This window comes from Geotrypetes seraphini, chromosome 1 (genome assembly GCF_902459505.1).
Source record: "Geotrypetes seraphini chromosome 1, aGeoSer1.1, whole genome shotgun sequence".
Classification (NCBI taxonomy): Eukaryota; Metazoa; Chordata; class Amphibia; order Gymnophiona; family Dermophiidae; genus Geotrypetes; species Geotrypetes seraphini.
In genome coordinates this window covers 125419588-125444143 of record NC_047084.1, presented here as the reverse complement: position 1 = coordinate 125444143, position 24556 = coordinate 125419588, and the positions used below count along the sequence as shown (strand labels likewise).

Sequence of the window (24556 nt, the reverse complement as noted above, 5' to 3'; positions counted from 1 at the left end):
TCACCTTGAGTCTTGACAGTTCTCTGTAAACATCAGCAGTTGTGAACTCAAAATTCTGAAATGGGTCTTCCATGCTTTGCTTTGTTTCCAGCCGTGGCCCGTGCCCTGGTGCCTCACAGGTAAAGACTGAACAGAAGTAATCATTCAGTAGTTTGGCTTTATCGGAATCTGTTTCCACATAATCCCCGTCTGGCGTTCTAAGGCGTGTTATCCCGTTTGTGTTCTTTTTCCTGTCGCTAATGTACCTGAAGAAGGATTTGTCCCCTTTCTTAATGTTCTTCACTAGAGTTTCTTCCATTTGAAGCTTGGCCTCCCTGACTGCTGTTTTGATCGCTGTAGACTTTGTCCTGTATTCAATGTTTGCTTCCTTTTCCCCGGTGCGTTTGTATGAGAGAAATGCTCTTTTCTTCTCCTTGACGAGGTACAAGACCTCATCAGTGAACCATTGGGGTTTCTTTTTTCTTTGTTGTTTAGTTACCGATTTTATGTAGCGGATAGTTGCCTCGTGAAGAGTCGATTTCAAGGTTGACCACATAGCTTCCACATTATCAGTTACTTCTTGAACCTGCAGCTTCTGATGGACGAAATCTCCCATGCGTGCGAAGTCAGTGCCCCGGAAATTGAGTACCCTTGTTTTTGTTTGTGATCTAGGGAAGCCTTTTTTAAGGTTAAACCATACCATGTTATGATCACTGGTGGCTAGCGTTTCTCCCACCGAGACCTCCGAGACGCTTTCCCCGTTCGTAAGTACCAGGTCCAGGATGGCCTGGGCCCTGGTGGGCTCTAGTACCATTTGTTTGGGCCCGGCCAGTTGGACCCTAAGGGAAGCCACCACCACCCCTTTCCCCAACTCGTCCTGAAGAAATTCCAGAATTCTGGGAATGGATGGAACCGAAGGATCCTCCTGTCTCTGCACGCACTAGGCTTGATAACATCTCCATGCCTTCATGCAAGCCACCAGCATGGACTTCCGCTGGCTGCAGAGAAGGGTAGAGATCACCGCCAATGAGTAGCCTTTGCTGATTAAGGCCCTGCGCTCAAGAGCCAGGCTGTAAGACCAAAGCAGTCTGGATCCTGGAGTGCAATTGGACCCTGTGTGAACAGTTGAGGGTGACAAGGAAGCTTGAGCCCTGGACCTTGTTGGAGACGAACCAGGTCAGCTTACTATGGACATCTCGGCCAATTGGGCACGAGAATCACCTGACACATGTGAGCCGCATTCCACCTCAACAGGCAGCCACCAGGGGCCAAGGAGGGAAGACATACAGAAGATCATCCTGTGGGCAGGGCTGCACCAACACATTCAAGCCTTCACTTCCCCTTTCATGCTGGCAGCTGAAGAAGTGATCCACTTTCCTGTTGATCACGGATGCTATGAGATCGAACGTCGGGAGACCCCACCGGTCTGTAATGCAGTTGAATGTTCTCTGGGACAGGAACCATTCCCCACCTGAATGAGCTGCGGAGATTGTCAGAAGATGGCGCTCTACCCAGTAAAACAGTAGTTTTACTGGGCCTCTACACTGAGAGAGGCACTTTTGATGGCCCCCCTGTCAATTGATGTAAGCTACCATTGTGGCATTGTTGGAGAAGACCCGAAGCAGAGCCAGGTGAATCGCTTGCAGCTCCTGACGATTGATGGATTATCTCCGCTCGGTCTGAGACCACTGCCCCTGCACTGGACTATGGTGCCAAACTGCTCCTCATCCGAAAAGGCTGGCATCTGTCATCAGGATCACCCAGTCAGAGATCCACAGGGGAAGACCCCGGGCCACAACCCTAGGCCATGCTGGCCCAAGCCTCCGCTGTCCAGGGGAGACACATTTGTAGCATGAAATGAGCATGTGCTGTAATGGGCACATGTGGGCCCTGGCCGAAGGAATCACATTTATCTTCGATACCATGAACCCCAGGACCTGAAGATACTGCCATGCTGTGGGAACCGGAGTAGTTGGCAACTCCCGGATGACATCTCGAAGTTTCACCTGGTGTGCCAAAGGCAGGAATACCTTGTTCACTCCCATACTGAAGCAAACACCTAGATATTCAAGGTCCTGCATCGGCTCGATATAACTCTTTGCAAAAATTTTTATTAAAATTGTTTGATTTTAAACTTAAGTACATCCATGCTGACGTACTCGTACATTAGCATTAAAAAAAATTCAGAACTACAGTAGACTGGATGGACCATTTAGCCTTTATGTGCTGCCATGTTTTTCTGTTTCAGAATAGAGGTTTCAGTTTGCATCCAGTATGTTAAGGGCTTAAAATGGGGCTTTTGTTTATATCTTTTTCCAGTATTAGCTCAAAGGGTGTTGCATTCAGATATAGGGGCTTATAATCTAAGCTTGTACCTGAGGTGACAGAGGCTTCAGTGATTCACTCAAAATCACAGTGGGATTTGAAGCCGGCCTTCTCTAGTTATCAGCCCATTCTTTTAGCCATTAGACTCTCTTCTATCCCTCACATTTCTGGCTTTGCATTTTCATCTTGAGCACTTCTGTATGGTAAATACTTTCTTCTAGACTCTTAAATTTTCTTTTATTAAGGTTCCATTTTCATGATCACAACAATCATACATATTAAACAGTTACAACTGAGAAAAGAATCAAACTAAACTAAACTAAACTAAAGCTTAACTTTGTATACCGAGTCATCATTCTGAGAAGGCTTGACTCATTTTACAGCAATTAAATAAACAGGGAACGATTTACAAATGATAAATAGAAGATGATAGCAAAATTTCAAAAGAATTAATTTTCAAAATGTTTGGCAAATGGAGTCGTTTTTAAAGATTTACGGAAAAATTGAAATGAACTGGAACTTGGCTTTTCTCTAAAATGTAATGACCCCTCCCTCTTCGATATACTAAGTCCCTCTAAACTTCTCTTTACTAAGTCCTTCTACTTTTCATTGTAGTTCCTTTCTATATCAATTCTTGTAAACCGTGTCGAGCTCTACTTCTGTGGAGATGATGTGGTATACAAACTTAAGGTTTAGTTTAATTCCTTAAAAAAAGGGTAGGTCATTCCAGAGTTGAGAGAGTTTAAAGACCAAAGATTGACTGAAGATCTTGATTCCTTTAGTCCCTTTTTTAGAATGAAAGGAGAGTTTAAATTGTTGGATACCTCTTGCAAAGGAGAATCGGTAAACATTCCAAAATAAAGGAATAAGAAAATAGAAAAAAATCCCCCCCCCCTTGTACTGTTAGATAGTTCACAATATAAGGGAGAAAGCTTTAAAATAAATTGGAATTTAGTAATTATTAAATCATTATTAGGTAAACAGACAAACCTGAATATCACCTAGATCTTTATATTACGAGCTTCCTCCTTGTATGTTAACAGGGGTGCTATCATTTATCACATCTTTACCCCAAATAAATCTTGACAATTGTGAAGACTCAAAGAATACATATCTGGTTCCCTGAAAATTTACCAAGCATTTACAAGGAAATCTAAGCACAAATGTTGCTCCCTTTTAGAACCTGAGGACGTAAAATCAAAAATTGTTTCCTCTTTTTTTGGGTCACTGGATACATCTGGGTACATTCGGATCTTACAATTTATAAACTCTTTCTCTTTAAATTTAAAAGATTATTTTCAACAACCAATCTATGTCAGATATCTGCTCAACATCTGATCTTTCTAATACTGTATATTAGTCAAATCTAATGCTTCTAACATTCATCAGCTGTTTTCTTCTTTCCAACTGGAAGATAGTAAACCCTTGACACTGGTGGATAAGAAGTTTGCAGAATATTCAAAACTTCTGTGAGATATCTTTTGAACATATCAAGTGCTGAAACTGTGATCAATTTAGGAAAATTGATTAATCTCAAATTATGTCATCTTGATGCGTTCTCCAGCTTAAAATTAATATTCCCATTATCCTTCATTAATAGCTGATTTTGAACAGTCAAAGTATCCAGTTTTTGCTCTGCAGATTCAATTTCTAATTTCCCAACTGTCTCAGAAAGTACACCTGAGCAATAAGTTGTTAAACTTTGCATCTGAGTCCCCAATGAGGACTGCAATTCAGAAATAGCTTCCCCTATTGAATTCAGGTCTATAACTGGGGGCTTTTTCAAGGGAACTATTGCAAAAGGTTTAATTTTCACAGTACCTGTAGATTCTGATGTTAATGTAATGTAATGTAATTTATTTCTTATATACCGCTACATCCGTTAGGTTCTAAGCGGTTTACAGAAAATATACATTAAGATTAGAAATAAGAAAGGTACTTGAAAAATTCCCTTACTGTCCCGAAGGCTCACAATCTAACTAAAGTACCTGGAGGGTAATAGAGAAGTGAAAAGTAGAGTTAGAGGAAAAATAAAAATAAAATAAACATTTTAACAAGACAGCATTGATCTAAATACTTTGGAAGGTAGAAGAGAGGAGAGAAAGGAATAGAAGCAGAAGGGGGAGCCGTTGAACAGTAGAATTCTGGAGAAATTTAAATGATAGAAATAGAACAAAACAAAGACAAAAGGCAAAACAATAGATAAGATTAAAGATAAATCATAAGCTGGAAAGAAAAATAAAATAAAACTTTGTCTTCAATCCACGGTTTCAGCGTCAGTGATGAAGTGGAGCAAGTAAGTTTAGGAGGAGCGATTGACGTTTCCAGAAAGGGCTTCTTCAGGGAAGAGACTTGGCAGACAGTCCCAGGATGCCTATGTCTCCTCCCCTGCGATGTTAGTTAAAGTTAGATTCTGCAAGCCCACCGTCGACTTCAAGATCTCACATGGTGGCAGTTGTGTTACTGAGGCAGCTAATATCAGTTGTACAGCCTGCTATTCTCCGATATTGCTGCTTCGCTCATGTCACTCACCGTACCCGATGACACTGAGTGAAGGTGCGGCTCCAGAAAGAGGCTTACCACCTCAAGGGAAGCGCTAGAGTTCTCCGACGAACTCCCGCCTCCAGCCAAGGACTTCTTATCTGTTGCTCCCCTAGGCTGACGCTTGACAAAAGCATCCATCGAACCAGGTAACATTACTCCTGACCTGGGTTCAGAAGGAAAAACCCAGGTCTTCGATTTCCATTTCACCATCAAAGTTCTAAGTGGTCCGACAGCGTTCCACCGAACTCCTTCAGGACGCCATCATGGTTAAGCTCCTCCCTTCTTCTAGACTCTTTTGTTTGTCATGTCTGTTTGCCTTTGGCAGGTGTAAGCTCTATGGGTAAAGAACTAGGTACCTGGTATGTTGTAGAAATGATGAGCATTTGTTGTAATAAGAGAAGGACATTTAAATACTTCAAAGGTTCAAAAAAAGACATGAGAAGCAGATGAGGTCATGCAAGAAGGCGGTATACGCTTGTAGATGGATGAACAGCTCCCACTGGGTGTGTTGGAGGCAAAAAAACAGTGGCAGAGCTCAAAAGATTCTGGGATGAGACCAGAGGATCCTTAGGTATGAAAAAGTGAAGCGTCACCAGGAGGGATCAGTGGTTCCCAACCCTGTCCTAGAGCACAGTTCTTCAAAAGTTGAAAGGGGACAGATTCAAAACGAATGCTAGGAAGTTCTTCTTTACCCAATGTGTGGTGGACACCTGGAATGCGCTTCCAGAGGATGTAATAGGGCAGAGTACGGTAATGGGGTTTAAGAAAGGATTGGACAATTACCTACTGGAAAAGGGGATAGAGGGGTATAGATAGAGGATTACTTCACAGGTCCTGGACCTGTTGGGCCGCCGCGAGAGCGGACTGCTGGGCACGATGGACCTCAGGTCTGACCCAGCAGAGGCATTGCTTATGTTCTTATGTTCAACTGCCGGTCTGCAAAAAAATCTTGCCGGTCCGTCAAGGATTCGGGTCCCCGCCGCAACAAAAGGTGCTGGCATCAGCTGACATGCAACTTCCTGTTGCCGTCGCTATGCCGGGACTCCTGCCTTCCATCACCGGGACTCCTGCCGCGTATGTCTCCTGCTCCTGCCTTTGTCTCCGCACCCCCAGACCAGCAACGGCAGCTCTGTGTGCTTTTAACTTCGGCACACAGCTGCCCCTAAGCAGTATTTTAACCGCGGTTTCATGAGACAGCTTCGGGGCCTTTGCTAGGCCAGCCCGCTTTGATGATGCGATGTGGGTTGGCCTAGCAAAGGCCCCGAGGCTGCCTCATGAAACCGCAGCTAAAATACTGCTTAGGAGCAGCTGTGTGCCAAAGTTAAAAGCACACAGAGCTGCCGCTAGCCTACATAGAGGAAACATTTGCTGGAGAGGGAAGGAGGGAAAGGAGAAGGGGTACTCCTGGACAAGGGAGGGGAAGGGGGTACTGCTGACAGGGGAGAAGGGAAAGGGAAGGGACAAGAGTTACTGTTGGATAAGGGGAGGAGGAAAGGGAGAAGGGGTACTCCTGGACAAGGGAGGGGAAGGGGATGCTGCTGACAGGAGAGAAGGGAAAGGGAAGGGTGCTATCCCGTATTTCCTGTGTCTCTGCCCCATCCTTCTACCATCCTTGGACCTTCGTGTGTGGGTCCTTGGGAGTGGAATAAGCTTCCAGGATATTTACAACAGTAAACATGTTTGAGTAGTTTTAAGAAAATGTTGAAGAAACACCTCTTCTGTAAGATGAAATATGGGTCTTGATTTATAGTTTTTTGATGCAAGGCGCTGGTAGCCTCTTTGTAATTTTAGGAGGCTTTACATTATCACTGTTATGTTTTATTCATGTTCATGTGATTTTGTTTGTGTATGTTTTCTCTTCTGACCCGCCTTGGGAAAGGCGGGGTATAAATAAATACAAATACCATGTTGAGCATGCCTCTTCTGTGTCCACATTGTTGCCCTGACCAGTGTCACCTTCTGTGCTTCTATTCCTCCCTCACATGCCTATCATCAACACTTTGTATCTCTATACTTTCCCATGTGCCCAGCACTGTCCCTCTGTTTCTATCCTCTCCCCCAATGTGTCAGGCCCCTCTGTATCTTTATCTTCCCCTATGTCCAGCATCTCTCCCTCTTTCTTCCCAACTCCTGCTCCCCTTCCCAGAGTCCATCTCTTCCCTTCTTCCTGCCTGCCCTTTTCCCTGGGAATTCAGCAAACGTTCCTCTCTCTTTATTTCAACCCTCCCCCCCAACTATGTGAGTCCAGTATCTCTCCCCCTTCCTCCATCTCCCCACAGACAGGTCCTGGCATCCTTTCCCCCCCCCCCCCTGTGTCTAGTATTTATTCTTTCCCACAGATCCTGGCATCATTTAGCTCCCCCACCCCCTTATGGTATAGCAGCTCAGTCCTTTCCCTTGCCCCCTTCCCCTCCCCTCCTCTTATGGTAGCTCACCCTTTCCCTTGAACCCCTCCCCTTCCGGAAAAACATCGCTCTCCCTGGGTTTGGCAACTCTTTCTCCCTCAACATACCCCCCATGGTCCTTTAAGCATCTCACCCTAGATCGCCAGCAATAGCAGCAGTGCTGAGAATGAGCTGTATTGGCCAGGCCGCAGGACCTTCCCCCTGCTGGTCCCAGTTCCTCCAGAAACAGGAAGTAGAATCAGAGGTGGCAGGAATGGCAAAGGGAAGGTCCTGCGGGCTGGCCAATAAAGCTCATTCTCATCACTGCTGCTGCTATTGGTGATCTGGAATGAGATGCTTAAAGAACTATGGGGGTGTGTGGGAGAGAGAGAGAGAAAGAGTTGATGAACTGGGGAAGGGAGATTGTTGCCTTACCACGAAAGGGGTGTGTGTGTGTGTGAGGCAAAACATTGATGCTAGAGAAAAGGGAACATGTGTATGAGCTGGAGAAGGGGTCTGATGGACATGTCCACGCCTGATGCTTGTGACTTGGCATGTCTGCATCTCTTCTGTCCCATTTTATTCTTGGTGCACTGGAATATCACAGGATCAGAAGAGAAATAGTTTTCATGTTGCTCCTTACTTTCCCCCCTTAAGCCTCTTAACCCAACCTCCTGTTCTAGAGCAGTGGTTCCCAACCCTGTCCTGGAGGACCACCAGGCCAATCGGGTTTTCAGGTAGCCCTAATGAATATGCATGGAGCAGATTTGCATGTCTACACTTCCATTATATGCAAATCTCTCTCATGCATATTCATTAGGGCTAGCCTGAAAACCCGATTGGCCTGGTGGTCCTCCAGGATGGGGTTGGGGACCACTGTTCTAGAGTCTTCTTTTCTCTGCAAAAGGTTTGCTGCTTTGGAGCATTTGAATGTGCCTATCTCCCCTCCCCTCTCTTCTCCTCTAGGGTACACATCGGTAGAGCATTAATAAGGATTCTTTGAAACTGTGCTGACAGGTACAAAGATGAAGGCTGCTTTTTCCTGTGGATTTTATACAAATTCTCAAAAGGAAAGTATAAGCCTTGTTTCTCTTTGAAACCTGTTCAAGATAAAAGCACCTGCCGAGATCTGTGCCTGCTTCTTCGGATAGTATTCACACAGGATAGCAGTTTTTCAGAAGCCTTTTTACCCAGATAATTGGCTTGTGAAATTCTTCTTCTCAGAAAGTAATCTTCTAAGGTCCAAAAGAGGCAAAAATCCATCAAGTCAGGTGAAACTTGATCAAACACAAAGGTAGATAAGTTTATAAAAATCAGTATAACTCATTAAAGCCAGTGACGCAGACCCTTCTGCAGGGAAAACAGATTTTTATCCGTGGAAAAGGGTCTTTCTGACGCTGACAGCCTGGGTGGGTGTAAACTGGCATATGTAGTGCCTCTCTGTGCAGTAAGAAGACCACCTAGGGACACAGCTGGGCAGGGGCTTACATTTGCATACCAATAGCAGTATGTGTGACTAGCTTTATTGAAAGAAGGTGAGGATTTTGCACTAATGTTGACAATTAGCCAGATACCCCTATAAGTCTCATCTCATATGGCTTTCGGTACAGATCTTACATCATTTCAGCAGTCTTTGTATTGTGTACTGTAGGTGGGGTTGAAGTGGCCAGCTAAAGAATGACAAAACGTCATGGTCCTTTCCTGCTGTCATATTCTAAGGACAGCAGTTCAGTCCATAACTTTAGGATTATAAATTAGGCGTGGAGGACCATTTTTGATAGGACGTCCAAGTCCGACTTGGGATTCTTCCCTTAAGACGTACCCATTTTCAAACGGGACATCCAAATAATTTGTTTTTTTGTAAATTGCCTATTTGGACAACTTGGCGGCCAAAACATCTAATTTTATTTGCCATTTTTGACTATGAAAATGTCTAAGTTACAAACATCCAAATCAGCACCATTTAGACGTGGGAGGGGGACATCATTTTAACATAGCAGCGGGGCACCTTAGAGATCACTGCTATGAACTTCATATAAAGGGTGTCAGATATACATCTTACCAAGTACCCCTTATAATTTATGGTGAGCCATCCAAAACTCCCCTAAAACCTACTACACTCCTCCCTCAATATTCACAGGGGTTAGGGGCACAGCCGGCCCGTGAATATTGAACTTTCATGAATAACTATGGGATGACTATGGCCCACCCCCACCTCCCTCCTGCCTTCTCCCGGCATCCCGGACCTTACCTGGTGGTCTAGTGGTCTTTTGGGGCAGGAGCGATCTTCCTATGCTCCTGCCCTGTGTGGATCACTCATTCAAAATAGATGCTGTAAAGTTCCCGTAGTCTCTCGAGACTACGACGGGAACTCACGGCAGCCATTATGGATGAATGATCAGCATGGGGCAGGAGCGTAGGAAGATCGTTCCTGCCCCGAAAGACCACTAAACCACCAGGTAAGGTCCGGGGAGGTCCGGGAGGCAGATGGGAACTTATCAGTGTTTTTTATAATGGGAACAAAAATGGAAGAAAATTAATGTGTGTGGAAGGGAGGGGGGGTAACTAATTTCTTCAGCTAAATAATTCAATCCACCTCAACCAGACATAGGAGAACTCACGCACCATTCACACACCCTCCAACCAAAAACGTCAAAAGAAAAAAACAGTTCGACAACCTCCTAGCCATTCGAGCTGCAACACTCGACCCCCAACTCTACAATCTATTGACCTCGACCACAAACTACAAAACCTTCAAAAAAGAAATAAAAACCCTTCTATTCAAAAACACATAAAACCGAACTAACACAATCAGAACTGTCCCAAGCATCACCTGCAACTACTCCATATGTACTTCTCATGTCATGACAATTCAGACATAATTTATGTTATGTTATGTTTGGAATAATGGTTACATATATGAGGTTCAATAAAAGAAAATTTTCACTGCCTGTTTCTATTCTGACCATTTATTCCGTTTCATGGTTATTACAAAAAATATTTTTTTACATGGGGGATGGGGGGGGGTGGTGTCAAAAAATGATGGGCCCTGGGTGCCACATACCCTAGGTATGCCACTGAGTAAGGTCTCAATAAACTTGAATCTTGATCGTTCTCCCCTGGCTTCTCTTTTTCTCTGCCTGAGACCTGTTTCTTTCCCTCTCTTTGGAGAGAGAGAATGAGAAAAACTGGGAGAAACACAGTTTGTCACTCTTCCCATTAGCTGCTCTGTTGATACTGAGCTTCTATTCATTAACACTGCAGAAAGTATTATTATTACCACACAAGGAATTCAATCTGAAGAAATAAAATGTTTAATATTGCATTTTTATTATTATTACTATATATCTTATGAACTAGTGTGAAGATGAGTAATCATATTCAGGTAATAAAGAAAATTAACATACAATGATAAATGAAAACCACATAAGGTGATACCTTCTTATTGCACTAATGTAATCCATTTCTTGACAAACTCAGGTCAGAACAAACTGAGCAGGTCACAGTAAAAAGGGGATGAGAAATAGAAACTCAAAAGGAGAAAGTGGCATGCTATGCCAGTACACATCATAGGACCTCCCAGTCACCCAAAGACACTCAACAAAAGAGGACCAGCCTCTTATACCACTTAATGGACAAAATGTACCTTTGAGACAGAAAGCCATGGTCTAGTGCAGGGGTGGGCAACTCTGGTCCTCGAGAGCTGGAATCCAGTCGGGTTTTCAGGATTTTCCCAATGAATATGCATGAGATCTATCTGCATGCACTGCTTTCAATGCATATTCATTGGGGAAATCTTGAAGACCCGACTGGATTCTGGCCCTCGAGGACCGGAGTTGCCCAGCCCTGGTCTAGTGCATGCTGTGGATTGGCCATTTAGCTTTCATCTGTCGTCATGTTTCTATGAACGCTACGTCTTAGATCCCATTTTTACCACTAATAACAAGAGTGCATCGATGGGGTTATTCGTAAAAAGGATTCATTGACAATAATGGAATGGGTGTTAAATGGTTAAAACCCATTGGGGCTCATAATCAAAAAAATGAAAATGTCCGAAAACTAAACTAAACTAAACTAAACCTTAAGTTTATATACCGCATCATCTCCACAGAAGTGGAGCTTGACACGGTTTACAGGAATGAAAAACAAGAAGGGAAGTACAATGGAAAGAGGAAGGGAATTGGTAAACAGAAAGGAAATGGGGGACTTAGAATAATGGAGAGGGAGGGAGTTACATTTTGGAGAAAAGCCAAGTTTTCAAATGTTTTCTGAAGTGTTAGAGGGAGGTCGAACTCCGAAGATGGGCAGTAAAGCTGTTCCACAGCTCGGTGATCCTGAAGAGGAGGGATGTTCCAAGTTTTCCTGTTTGGGATATGCCTTTTAAAGAGGGGAAGGATAGTTTGAAATTTTGAGTGGATCTGGAGGAGTCAAGACTCGAGGAGAGCCAAGATAGTGGAAAGAGGGGAGGAAGGATGCCGTGGAGAGATTTGAAGGCTAGACAGGCGCATTTGTAGTGAACCCTGAGGATGACTGGGAGCCAATGAAGCTTAGACAGAAGCGGGGAGACATGGTCGAATTTGCTTTTTGTGAAGATTAGTTTAGCTGTGGTGTTCTGAATCCGCTGAAGTCTGAGAAGACTTTTCTTTGTTAGGCTTAAGTAGATGGAGTTGCAGTAATCTAGTCTGGATAGAATAATGGATTGAACAAGGATAGCGAAATGTTGTTGGTGAAAGCAGGATCTGACTTTTCTTAGCATGTGAAGATTGAAAAAGCATTTTTTTACTAGGGAGTTGATGTGGTCATTGAAGGACAATGAGGAGTCAATGATGATTCCCAGAACTTTGCTAGAGTGCTCAAGCTGCAGATTGGTGCCAGAGGATAGTGGGATGAGGGTGGGTAGCTGATCTAATTTTGGGCCGAGCCAAAGTAGTTTTGTTTTGGTCTCATTTAGTTTCATTTGAACGGTGAGAGCCCAGGATTGGAGATTTGTTATACAAGATGAGATGTTATCAGAGAGGTTGGTGAGGTTAGAGTCGGTCTCGAGAAGGACAAGGATGTCGTCGACGTAGGTGTAAAGTGTCTCTGAGGTGGATAGTTGGAGGAGTTTCAGGGAGGACATATAAACATTGAAAAGAATCGGGGATAGGGGTGAACCCTGGGGGACTCCGCAGGTCAGTTTCCAAGGGGAGGATGAGGTTCCATTCATGTTAACGAAGTAGGAGCGGAAACATAAGAATTTCGAGAACTAATCTAAGACTGTGGAGTTTATGCCAATTTCAGAAAGTTGGAGGATTAGTATGTCATGATGGACAATGTCGAAAGCTGCAGAAAGGTCAAATTGAAGAAGGACAGCAAACTTGTTGCAGGAGTGAAGTTGTTGGACCTTTGAAATTAAAGAGGCTAAAAGGGATTCAGTGCTGAAGTTGGGTCTGAATCCATGTTAGTAGGGTAGGAGAATGGAGAATCTCTCAAGATAGGACGAAAGTTGGGTGGCTATGATGGACTCAAGCATTTTGGTCAGGAGAGGAATGTTAGCTATTGGGCGATAGCTGGAAGGAGTGGCGGGGTTTAGATCGGATTTTTTCAATAGAGGGGATAAGGCAATGTGTCCCATTTCTGTAGAAAATAGGCCTGAGAGCAGGGTGGAATTTATAAGTTTGGTGAGAGATGAGATAGCTTGTGCTGGAATATTCTCATATAAGTAGGAGGGGAAAGGATCCAAGGTACAGTTGCAGGATTTTAACTTGAGGCAGAGTTTAGAGACCTGGGAGTCGGAAACGAGCTCGAAGGCGGTCCAGGATCTATCGGCTGGGATATGGTTGGCCTCGGTTAGATTAGGGTTGGAGGTAGTGAGCACCAGAGAGTTGTAAGTGGGTGTTGGGGGGAAGGAGCGTCGTAAGGTAGTCACTTTCTCATTGAAGAATTTTGCTAGATCATTAGCAGATGGAGAAACATAGAAACATAGAAGATGACGGCAGAAAAGGGCCACAGCCCATCAAGTCTGCCCACTCTATTGACCCACCCCATTGAGTCTGAGTGCTAGTGACCTTAACTTGACCCTCGTAGGGATCCCACGTGGATGTCCCATTTATTCTTAAAATCGAGCACGCTGGTGGCCTTGATCACCTGCACCGGAAGTTTGTTCCAGTGATCTACCTCCCTTTCCGTGAAGAAATACTTCCTGGTGTCACCACTAAATTTCTCCCCTCTGAGTTTGAGCGGGTGCCCCCTTGTGACTGAGGGTCCCTTGGGAAAGAATATATCTTTTTCCACCTCGACACGACCAGTGACGTACTTAAATGTCTCAATCATGTCACCCCTTTCTCTGCGCTCCTCTAGGGTATAGAGCTGCAGTTTGCCCAGTCTTTCTTCGTATGAGAGACCCTTGAGTCCGGCGACCATCCTAGTGGCCATCCGCTGGACCGATTCAGCTCGAAGCATATTTTTCCGGTAATGTGGCCTCCAGAATTGCACACAGTATTCCAGATGAGGTCTCACCATGGTTTTGTAGAGTGGCATTATGACTTCAGGTTTGCGGCTGACAAAGCTTCTATTGATACATCCCATCATTTGCCTTGCCTTAGATGAAGCCTTCTCTACTTGTTTGGCAGCCTTCATGTCTGCACTGATGATTACCCCCAAGTCCCGTTCCTCTGAAGTCCTAGCTAGCGTTTCTCCATTCAAGGAGTATGTTCTGCATGGATTTCCGCTGCCGAGATGCATGACCTTACATTTTTTAGCGTTGAAGCCCAGCTGCCATGTCGAGGACCAGTTTTCCAACGTGATCAGATCCTGCGTCATACTGTCCTTGAGGTTGCTTTCACTTACTATGTTACACAGTTTGGCGTCGTCGGCAAACAGTGATACTTTACCCTGAAGCCCCCGGGTCAGGTCCCCTATGAATATGTTAAAAAGGGATGGTCCCAGGACTGAGCCCTGCGGCACTCCGCTAGTCACCTCCGAAGTCTCAGAGAGGGTGCCGTTGACCACCACCCTCTGAAGTCTTCCACTCAGCCAATCATTGACCCATGCAGTTAGTTTCTCATCTAACCCCATCGATTTCATCTTGTTTAATAGTCTACGGTGTGGGACACTGTCGAAAGCTTTACTGAAATCCAAGTATACTATGTCCAGAGCCTCTCCTGAGTCTAGCTTTCCTGTCACCCAATCAAAGAAGCTTATAAGATTGGATTGGCATTCCCTGCCTCTGGTGAATCCATGTTGACAAGGATCCCTTAGATTCCCTTCATCCAATATCGAGTCTAATTTACCTTTAAGTAGAGTTTCCATGAGTTTACACACTATTGATGTGAGACTCACTGGTCTGTAGTTCGCAGCCTCTGCTCTGCAACCCTTTTTGTGCAGAGGAACAACGTTTGCTGTTTTCCAGTCCAGGGGTACTCTCCCTGTACTTAGGGAGAGATTGAAGAGCATGGCTAACGGTTTCGCCAGGACATCGCCTAGTTCCCTGAGCACTCTTGGATGCAACTCGTCCGGTCCCATGGCTTTGTTCACCTTGAGTCCTGACAGTTCTCTGTAAACATCAGCTGGTGTGAACTCAAAATTCTGAAATGGGTCTTCCTTGCTTTGCTTTGCTTCCAGCTGTGGCCCGTGCCCTGGTGCCTCGCAGGTAAAGACTGAGCAGAAGTAATCATTCAGTAGGGGAGGGGAGTGTGGCAGAATCATGTTTAGAGGATATGGAACGCCAAATGATGAACAGTGTATTACTTTGGTTGTTGGATCTGGAGATTTTGTTGCCGTAGTAGTTTTTCCTTGATTTTTTAAATTCTGTGTTATAGAGCTTAATAATAGTCCTCCAGGACTGTCTGTCAGTGGGGGATTTAGACTTTTTCCATTTTCGTTCCAGTGTTTGACATTTCTGCTTTAGTTGTCTGTGATAGGGGAGGTACCAGGGGGCCTTGCGGGAGTAGGAGACAGTTTTAGTGGATAGAGGAGCAAGGGAGTGGTAGGTGGTCTCAGAGAGGTTGATCCAATTGTGCCAGTTGGATTCAGGGTTTGAAGGGTTGGGAATGGTGGAAGTTAGGTTGAGGAATTTGGTCCAGAACAGATCACTCGCAATTTTTTTTCGGAAGGTAATAGGATTGGGGGACCGAGAAGGGGGTTCGAGGTGTGACATGAAAATGGGGAGGCAGAAAGCCCCTAGGAAGTGGTCGGACCAAGGGACAGGATCCCAGCGAGTGTCGTCAATCGAAGTTTTGTATTCGGTGAGATCGAGGAAGCTGATGATGTCTAGCACGTGCCCTTTTTCATGGGTTGGGGAGGGAGCCTGGGGGGGGGGGGGAAGCCTAAAGAGGTGAGGAAGTTGTTGAGATCGATTGCATCCTTGTTGGTGGTGTCGTTTATGTGAAGATTAATATCCCCAATGATTAGTAATCTTTGAAATTTGAGGAAGGCGTTTGTAATGGTCTCAAGGACGAGATCAGAGGATTTGTTCCAGGGGGATGATGGTGGACGATATAATAGCAGGATACCCAGTGGGTGAGGATGGAGCTCGTCATTGACAGAGGCTAGCATGTATTCTAGGGAAGCATGGCTGCCCTTTTCAAGAAGTTGGACGTCGAAGAATGATTTATGGATGAGTGCCAGACCACCTCCTTTTCGGTTAATTCTGGGGGAGAAGAGGCCTTGGTAACCATGAGAACAGAGTTCATTCTGAGTGAATATGTCGTCTTTTGCGATCCAAGATTCAGTGATGAATAAGAATCCGGGGTTGAGGTCTTCAAGAAGATCTTTCAAAATTTGGGTTTTGTTGCATGCGGATCTGGTGTTGCAGTAGAGAGATGGGACAGGGGTGAGAGAGTCTGGGGTGTGGTAGGGAGGGTTGGCAGGGGGAATGGGCTTTAAGGAGGCGTGATTGATTCTTCGGGGGTTTTTTTTGGAGGGATGGCTTCTGGTGCGCAAAAGCGTGGGGATTTTGGCACCAGGGTAGGTAGGACTGTCAATGATGGGGTTCAGTAAGTTAGGAGGGGGGGTGGTTCAGGCAGAAGGAGATATTGGAGCATGAGCAGAGAAGGAGAAGAAGGATCCATAGGTGTGGTTTCATGGTGGGGGTTTGGAGACCCTTTGGAGGGGTAGGAGGCGAGAATAGCGGAGGGCTTGGCAGTTGGACAGAGCTGGACGATTGAGCAGGACTAAAACAATTAAATAGAATCTGGTGAATCTTAGTAATTGAGCAGAACTTAATCAGTTGAGAAGAATCTGGAGATCCTTAGCAGGACATAAACAGTAGAATAAAATCTGGGGTCTTTAGCAAACTTAGTGAGTAGAATCAAGTGATCCATAGCAGGATTTAAGCAAATTGGGTAGCAGAGCAAAAACAGTTGAATAGAATCAGGAGATCCTTGGCAAATTTAAACGGTGAATAGAATCTGTAGAACCTTAGCCGGGCTTAAATAGGAATTGTTAGCTAAGTCAGGACGGAACTTGGCAATTATGACTAGTGGTGGACGTTGCTTCGCCTTCGGGGAGAGCTGATGAGACTGAGTTGCAGGGGGTTTCGGGTGGCGGAGCTGGACTCCCACGCGACCCGAGGTTCTCTCACTGCAGCTTGGGTCTATCCCGCGTTGGGGCAGCTCCCGGTATCGATGGAGCTGCCCTGAAGAGTAGTGCTAGAGGGACTGGTTGCAGGGGGGTTTCGGGATATCCAAGTGCCAATTTTCAAAACCGGTTTCCTGGACATCTAGTGAGCCATTTCACCTTCTGTGCGTTCAAAGTTCCAGTGGGTGTGTTGGGGGCATGTTTTGAGCGAGCTTTGGGCGTCTTGTGGCGATAATCAAACCTTTCCCAAGATGTCCTGGTCAGAAGTTAGACGTTCTGCATTAGACCTGTTATGCAAGTGTCTAAGTGCCACCAAGGGACCCAAACTGACCAGATGACCACTGGATACATAAAGGTATGACACCCTCACATTCCCCCACTTGTCACTGACCCCCCCTTCCATCCCGTAAAAATCTAAACGAAAGAGTACATATCTGTCTCTAGAACAACAACATTTGGTATGGGAAAGCCTAGTGGAGTATCACACAGTGAACCATAGAGAGGAAGACCCAGGCTCATAAGCTGCTATATTTATGGTAGAAAGTGTGAGACCACCAAAACCCTACTATTCTGCCATATAGGTGCCACCTGAAGCCAAAAGGACTGTTGGGGTGGTAGAAGGTAGGTTTAGTAGGTTTTGGGGACATTTTGGAGGACTTGGTATAAATTATAAGGGGGTTCTGGTGGCACCCTTTATGTGAAGCTCACAGCACTGTCCTCTAAGGTGTCCCACTACTCTGTTGGCATGTCGGTGTGGCTAGTTATCACAATGAGAGCCACTCCGAAGTCTAAATGGTCTGTATTTGGACATTTTCAACTTGGACGTTACTGTGGTCGAAAATAGGGTATAAAGTTAGGTGTCCTAAGGGTTGGCCAAGATGTCCAAGTAGATGATTAAAAAAAAAAAGAAAAAAAATTTTTAATATCTAGTGGTTTGGCTTTTCAAAATGGACGTTTCTGTGCTTCTGACTTTGGACATTTTGCGGGAAACCTCCAAGTTGGACTTAGACCTCTTTTTCAAAAATGGCTCTCCATGACTTTTCAAGTTTCAAGTTTATTAAAATATTGGATTTGATCCAAATCCAATGCAATTTACATTTAGTTAAAAATTAGGATTTAAAAAACAAACAAAACAAGACAATTGGAACTATTTTAACAAAACAATACATGTGAAAAAGGGAGTGAAAAAAAATTTGAAGGATTAAATACAATTTGTAAACAAATAAAAAAGGATAGGTAATAAAACAAGAGGTTGGGGAAGGTTACCCACTTAATTTCACTTACCAGCACTACTAGTCGACTGTAAAGTATCCCAATATAATAGAATTTAAATAATTCGGTTAAAAGCGTCCTTAAAAAGCTTAAATTTACTAAGTAATTTTTCTTCTTATATTATCAGGAGTGAGCTCCAAATATGAGGAGTTGTAACAGAAAAAATCGTATCCCTCCTTGAATAAATGAATTTTAGCGAAGGAACTACTAGTAAAGATTTTTCTTCGGATCTTAAAGATTTTGTGGGAGTAGAAGGAATTAGAAATCTTTCTAAGAATGCAGGAGCTTTGTTTATTAGTATTTTATGTGTGAGTAATGCTATTTTATATGGAATTCTGTGGTTTACAGGTAACCAATGCTTTTCTTTTAAAAGGGGAGTTACGTGATCAAATTTTTTCTTTTTAGTGATTATTTTTATTGCGGTATTTTGAAGAATTTGCAGTCTACGTATTTTAATACTGGATGTACCTAAGCTAAATGTAAAGTTAAGAATAAGAGACGGTCCAGAGCACTGCACCATCGATCTTGAAGGGAAACGTAGAAGCATCCAGGAACTTAAGACATTAGCAGTTAAAATGAACCAACACAGCTAACGTAACACAGACTATCAGACAAACCATGGCCAAAGTTTTGCCACCACAGAGTTTTCAACTGTTATATTGGGCTTTTCATTACTCATTTGGTTTTGGTTATGGTTGTCTTACTTGTAGTTTTGTTCTGGTGGCTGCAACCATGTTGATACCGTAGTTGGAAGGCTCAGGAAGTCTCTCAGCACCCGTACATAAGAACATAAGAACATAAGAAATGCCTCCGCTGGGTCAGACCTGAGGTCCATCGCGCCCAGCAGTCCGCTCAAGCGGCGGCCCATCAGGTCCAGGACCTGTGCAGTAATCTTTTATCTATACCCCTCTATCCCCTTTTCCAGCAGGAAATTGTCCAATCCTTTCTTAAACCCCAGTACCGTTCGCTGCCCTATAACGTCCTCTGGAAGCGCATTCCAGGTGTCCACCACACGTTGGGTAAAGAAGAACTTCCTAGCATTCGTTTTGAATCTGTCCCCTTTCAACTTTTCCGAATGCCCTCTTGTTTTTTTATGTTCTGAAAGTGTTTCTGTTAGTTTCTATTTACTTCTTGTTTTTCATTTGAAACTCACTGTGGCCACATCGCTGGACCCAGGAGCAGGCAGGGAGGCTTGCCGGCGTGGGAGCGCACTCCGCCCCCTCCCCCCACCCGCCGAGACTACACTGAGCCAGTTGGAAGGCTCAGGGAGTCTCCCAGCACCCGTTTTTAGTTTGTCTCTTTTTCTTTTTGCTTTATTTGAATCTCACTTTGGCCGACATCGCTGGACCCAGGAGCAGGCAGGGAGGCTTGCTGGCGTGGGAGCACACTCCGCCCCTCCTCCCCACCCGACGGGACTACGCTGAACTAATAAAAGATTCAGCGCCTAACAGCACACTGTCTAAGACACTCATAGCACCTTTGTGAAGCGACCAAGAAGCGATCCACCCCATAACACTACCAAACGTAAAACCAACCGAAAAACAGCAGCCAAACCACCAAAGACCCTTCTATCACCTTTCACCAACCACCAAATAAAAAAAATTAAAATTAAAAAAAAAAACAACAAAATGAAGCTAACCTCACAAGCCCAGCACTTCATACTGTTAATCCTTCTTTTAACCAGCGGGAAGACAGCAGCAAATAACCTCCTCCCTACACCCGCTACAGATATAAATAAATCTCTTCCAAAATAGGAGAACATCAAGTGACAGAAACTCAAACCTACAATCTAACACTCTACACTCCATTACCACAGCATGGGGAAGAAGACCAACACACACTAAGACTAAACCACACCGGCACACCAAATCTCTTATATATCCAAACACAACCCACAACTATCACACAGAGATATCCACACTCAAATGCGCCAACTTAAATATCAGAGCGCTAGGTTCAAAAACAGAGCTTATAAAAACCTGGATAACACAAGAAAACCTGGACTGTCTTTTCCTCACAGAAACCTGTCTAACCTCCGACTCAGACCCCAGAATAACTGAAGTCTGCCCACAAGGATACAAAATTACAGTGGTCTGCAGAGAGAAAAAAAGAGGCGGAGGCCTAGCAATCTTAATCAAACAAGATCTAACCCTTAATATAATTGAGAAAACGTCTAATCCGTACATGGACCTTTTAGCTTGCCAACTCTCAAGCACCACACTAAAAGACACACTAAACTGCATGCTCTGCTACATAGCGCCGCGAAACTGGTCTTTAGCAAGAACTGAAGTGGAAGACTTCATATACCAAAACTCACTAATAGCAACCTACAACCTACTCCTAGGAGACCTAAATCTACACCTAGATGATCAATCATCCAAACAAGTAGACAACTTTCTCTCATTTCTCCTTCCAAATGCTAAATCCACAAACAACTCATGAAAAAGGCCACCAACTTGATATTGCAGCCTTCATGACCCACCAACCATCCTTAACAGAAATTCATACATCTAACGGAACACGGTCCAGATCCATCTGGTCAGACCACTACACCTACACTTTCAACATCAACTGGACCAAAAACAACAAAAAAACTATAACAAAACTCAATAAAGTAACATACACCTCACGCAAACACATCGAACCCTCCATATTCTGGTCTAAAATTGGCAGGACCTGCCCTTGGTGAATCCATGCTGACTAGGATCCCAAAGATTCCCTTCATTCAAGATCGTGTCCAATTTGGTTTTAATTAGTGTTTCCATGAGTTTGCACACTATTGATGTGAGACTCACCGGTCCATAATTCACAGCCTCTGCCCTGCAACCCTTTTTATGCAGAGGAACAACGTTAGCTAATTTCCAGTCCAGGGAAATTTCCCCTGGGAGAGATTGAATAGCACAGCAAACGGTTTTGCCAGGACCTCGCTCAATTCTCTGAGCACTCTTGGGTGCAAATTGTCTGGTCCCATGGCTTTGTTCACCTTGAGTCTTGCCAGTTCACTGTAAACTTCACCTGGTGTGAACTCAAAATTCTGAAACGGGTCTTCTGTGCTTTGTGCTGCCTTCAACTGCGGCCCCGTGTCCCGGTGCTTCACAGGTGAAGACTGAGCAGAAGTATTCATTCAGTAGTTTGGCTTTATCAGAATCTGCTTCTATGTAACTTCCGTCCGGTCTTCTAAGGTGTACTATCCCACCTGTGTTGCTTTTTCTGTCACTAATATACCTGAAGAAGGATTTGTCCCCCTTTTTAATGTTTTTTGCCAGAATTTCTTCCACTCGAAGTTTGGCCTCCCTAACTGCCATTTTGACCGCTGCAGACCTGGTCTTATATTCTACCTTTGCCTCTCTTTTCTCCGTGCGCTTGTAAGAGAGAAACGCTTTTTTCTTCTCCTTAATGAGGTGCGAGATCTCCGCGGTGAACCATTGGGGTTTATTGTTTCTTTGTTGTTTATTTACTGATTTTATGAAGTGGCTAGTTGCTTCATGTATGGTTGATTTCAGTGTTAACCACTTAGCTTCTACATCAGCGGTCTCCGTTTGGTCCTGCAGCATCCGATGGATGAAATCTCCCATGCGTGCGAAGTCAGTGCCCCGGAAATTGAGTACCTTTGTTTTCGTGCTTGATCTGGGAAAGCCTTTCCTAAGGTTGAATGAACCATACTATGTTGTGGTCGCTGGAGGCTAGCGTATCTCTTACTGAGACTTCTGAGACGCTTTCCCCGTTGGTGAGTACCAGGTCAAGGATCGCCTGGCCCCTAGTGGGCTCCGTTACCATTTGTTTGAGACGTGCTCCCTTTATGGAGGTTAAGAGCCTCCTGCTGCCCCAAAGGACTGATAGACCAAACAGCCAACTACAGACCCATTGCCTCTATTCCACTCTACGTCAAAATAATAGAAGGACTAGTTGCCAAATTCCTCTCCAATTACCTAGAAAACCATAACTTACTCCATCCCACACAATCCGGCTTCAGAAACAACTTCAGCATGGAAACACTACTAGGATCTCTCTTGGACACAGCCAGACAACATCTCAGCACAGGAAAAAAAAATGATGCTCATACAACTAGACCTTACCGCTGCATTCGACTTGGTGGACCATAACATTCTACTACAAATCCTGGATACAATAGGTATCACAGATAAAGTATACACATGGTTTGAAGGATTCCTTAAATCAAGAACCTATAGAGTAAAATCAGACAAACAAAAATCTGAACCTTGGTCAAACCCCTGCGGAGTTCCCCAAGTATCCCCTCTATCCCCGACTCTCTTCAATCTCTATACAGCCTCCCTCAGCTCTCACCTGGACAAACAAGGCATAACCTCCTACAGCTATGCCGATGACATTACCATTCTCATACCCTTCGATCAACCTGAACTCTCCATGACGAACACAATATACCAAACACTAAAATCAATAGCAACCTGGATGAAAGATCACAAACTGAAATTGAACCCAGAAAAAACGAAATTCATCCTCCTAGAAAACAACAAAATACCAACCATAACCAACACTGAAATCAACGCAATTAACTACCCCATACAAACCACCCTAAAACTGCTAGGAATAACTATCGACAGATGCTGCACCATGCAACCGCAAATCAATAAAACAATACAAAATTCATTCTTAGTCATGAGAAACTTAAGACAAGTTCGGAAATTCTTCGAGAAAACTCAATTCCAGCTCATAGTTCAGTCCTTAATACTAGGCCTACTTGACTACTGTAATATCCTCTACCTCCCATGCCCTACAACCATAACAAAACAATTACAAACTATCCAAAACACAGCACTAAGACTCATCTACTCATTAAAGAAACATGATCACATTAAAGAAGCATATCTCCAATCGCATTGGCTTCCGATCCCAGCAAGAATACAATTTAAATTCTACTGCCTACTATTTAAGACTTTATACGGAGACAGTCCAAACTACCTGAATAACCGACTCATCCACAACACGCAACCAGACATAGGAAAACTCACACCCCATTCTCATACCCCCCAATTAAGGAGGTCAAACGGAAAAAACTATATGATGGCCTCCTGGCCACTCAAGCAGCCAAACTAGACAACCAAATCGCCAATCTACTGACGGCATCCCTCGACTACAAGACTGTTAGAAAAGAAATAAAGACCATACTCTTCAAGAAAATTCTGAAAAAAGAAATAATACCGCAAGTCTCAAACTCCACCTCTCACTAAAGCCAACTACCCCAAACAAATAACCTTACCCATTTCTTACTCTTTTTGAAAATGACCAATTTTTTTTTTTTTGTAAGTTCTTGTTGTAATACATCTTGGATAATTCTTTTGTAATCCGCCTTGAACTGCAAGGTAATGGCGGAATAGAAATCCCTAATGTAATGTAATGTAATGTTACCGTTATTTAAAAATAGCATTACGTAAAGGCATATGTGGTGAATTTTAGGAAGCTAAAGGTATTTGTTTTGCTTTGTTATTTTTCTAACTATAATCTGCTCTTTAGTATTATTGAAAAAGTCACAGCTGTGAGTGATATTAAGGGCCTTTCAGAGTGATAATTAAGATATCTCTCATTTTGTTGTTTCTTTTGGATTCCTCTGACCACTCAAAGGATGCAGATTCATCGCAGAGTTCGGTAACAAGGTGGTAATAATATACAAGCACAATGAATGTACGTTTTTCTGTCTCTTAAGGCATATGATATATCTGATGCTGCATTTATTAGATTTATAGTCTGCTGGCATCATGGTACATGGGAGCTGTACAAAGAGAAGGTATCACTAAGATTAATTGCAAAGAACCAAAGGTGGCTCATTCACAGCAACAGTCAGGCAAAATCAAAAACTAAACAGTTTTCAATTCTGGACACGCTCCAGGCGACCTAGGGCTGTGGATATCGAACGGACAATGCAGTCATAAAAACAGCAAAATCCTCCCCAAGGGTGTCATCAAGGTTTGCCAGATCAAGATTTCCACAGGTCTATAAGCAGCCAGTCTGCTGAAAATTACTCTTGAAATGTATTAAGTTGTCCAATAAAGATGTATCACCTTATATGCTGTATGTTATTACTGCTCACTAACACTGCAGTAACAAAGCTCCAAACTGACCTCTGTGTCCATTCCTGGATATTTCCTGCCTTTGCTCCTTCCCAGACACCTGGTTTTCCCTTCTTCCAGAAGCTGGCACCAGAAGCCTTTGTGTGGATCAAATCTGCAAAGTATATAACCTCAGTGAATACCCTACAAGTTCATGCGTGGTATCATCACTGCTTACAGACAGACAGACTTACGTCAGGGCTTCTGAGTAATTATAATGGGGAGAGACTCCCAGAAACTTCTGCACGTTGTCCATTACGGTGACGGGGTCGGTTCTTAGCTGCTGTCCATCTACAATCAGTAACTGAAAATAGGATTAAGGTATGTAAAAGGCTTAGTTTGCAAAAGAGCATAAAGACAGAAATGGACTGGATATGTATTTCAGCCATCAGCATGCTCGCTTTTTGG

At 43.9% G+C, this 24556-nt stretch overlaps 1 protein-coding gene across 4 annotated transcripts in view; it reads right to left on the bottom strand.

Moving 5' to 3' along the window:
• Positions 1-24556, bottom strand: part of LOC117357382 (bifunctional heparan sulfate N-deacetylase/N-sulfotransferase 3-like) — a 278317-nt gene that overhangs the window by 12053 nt on the left and 241708 nt on the right. For all 4 annotated transcript variants that reach the window (XM_033937877.1, XM_033937894.1, XM_033937867.1 and 1 more), the window contains 2 exons: positions 24343-24452; positions 24161-24263 (listed from right to left, as the gene is read on the bottom strand). In XM_033937877.1, the coding sequence (XP_033793768.1) occupies positions 24161-24263; positions 24343-24452 (213 nt within the window). The remainder of the gene's footprint in view (positions 1-24160; positions 24264-24342; positions 24453-24556) is intronic.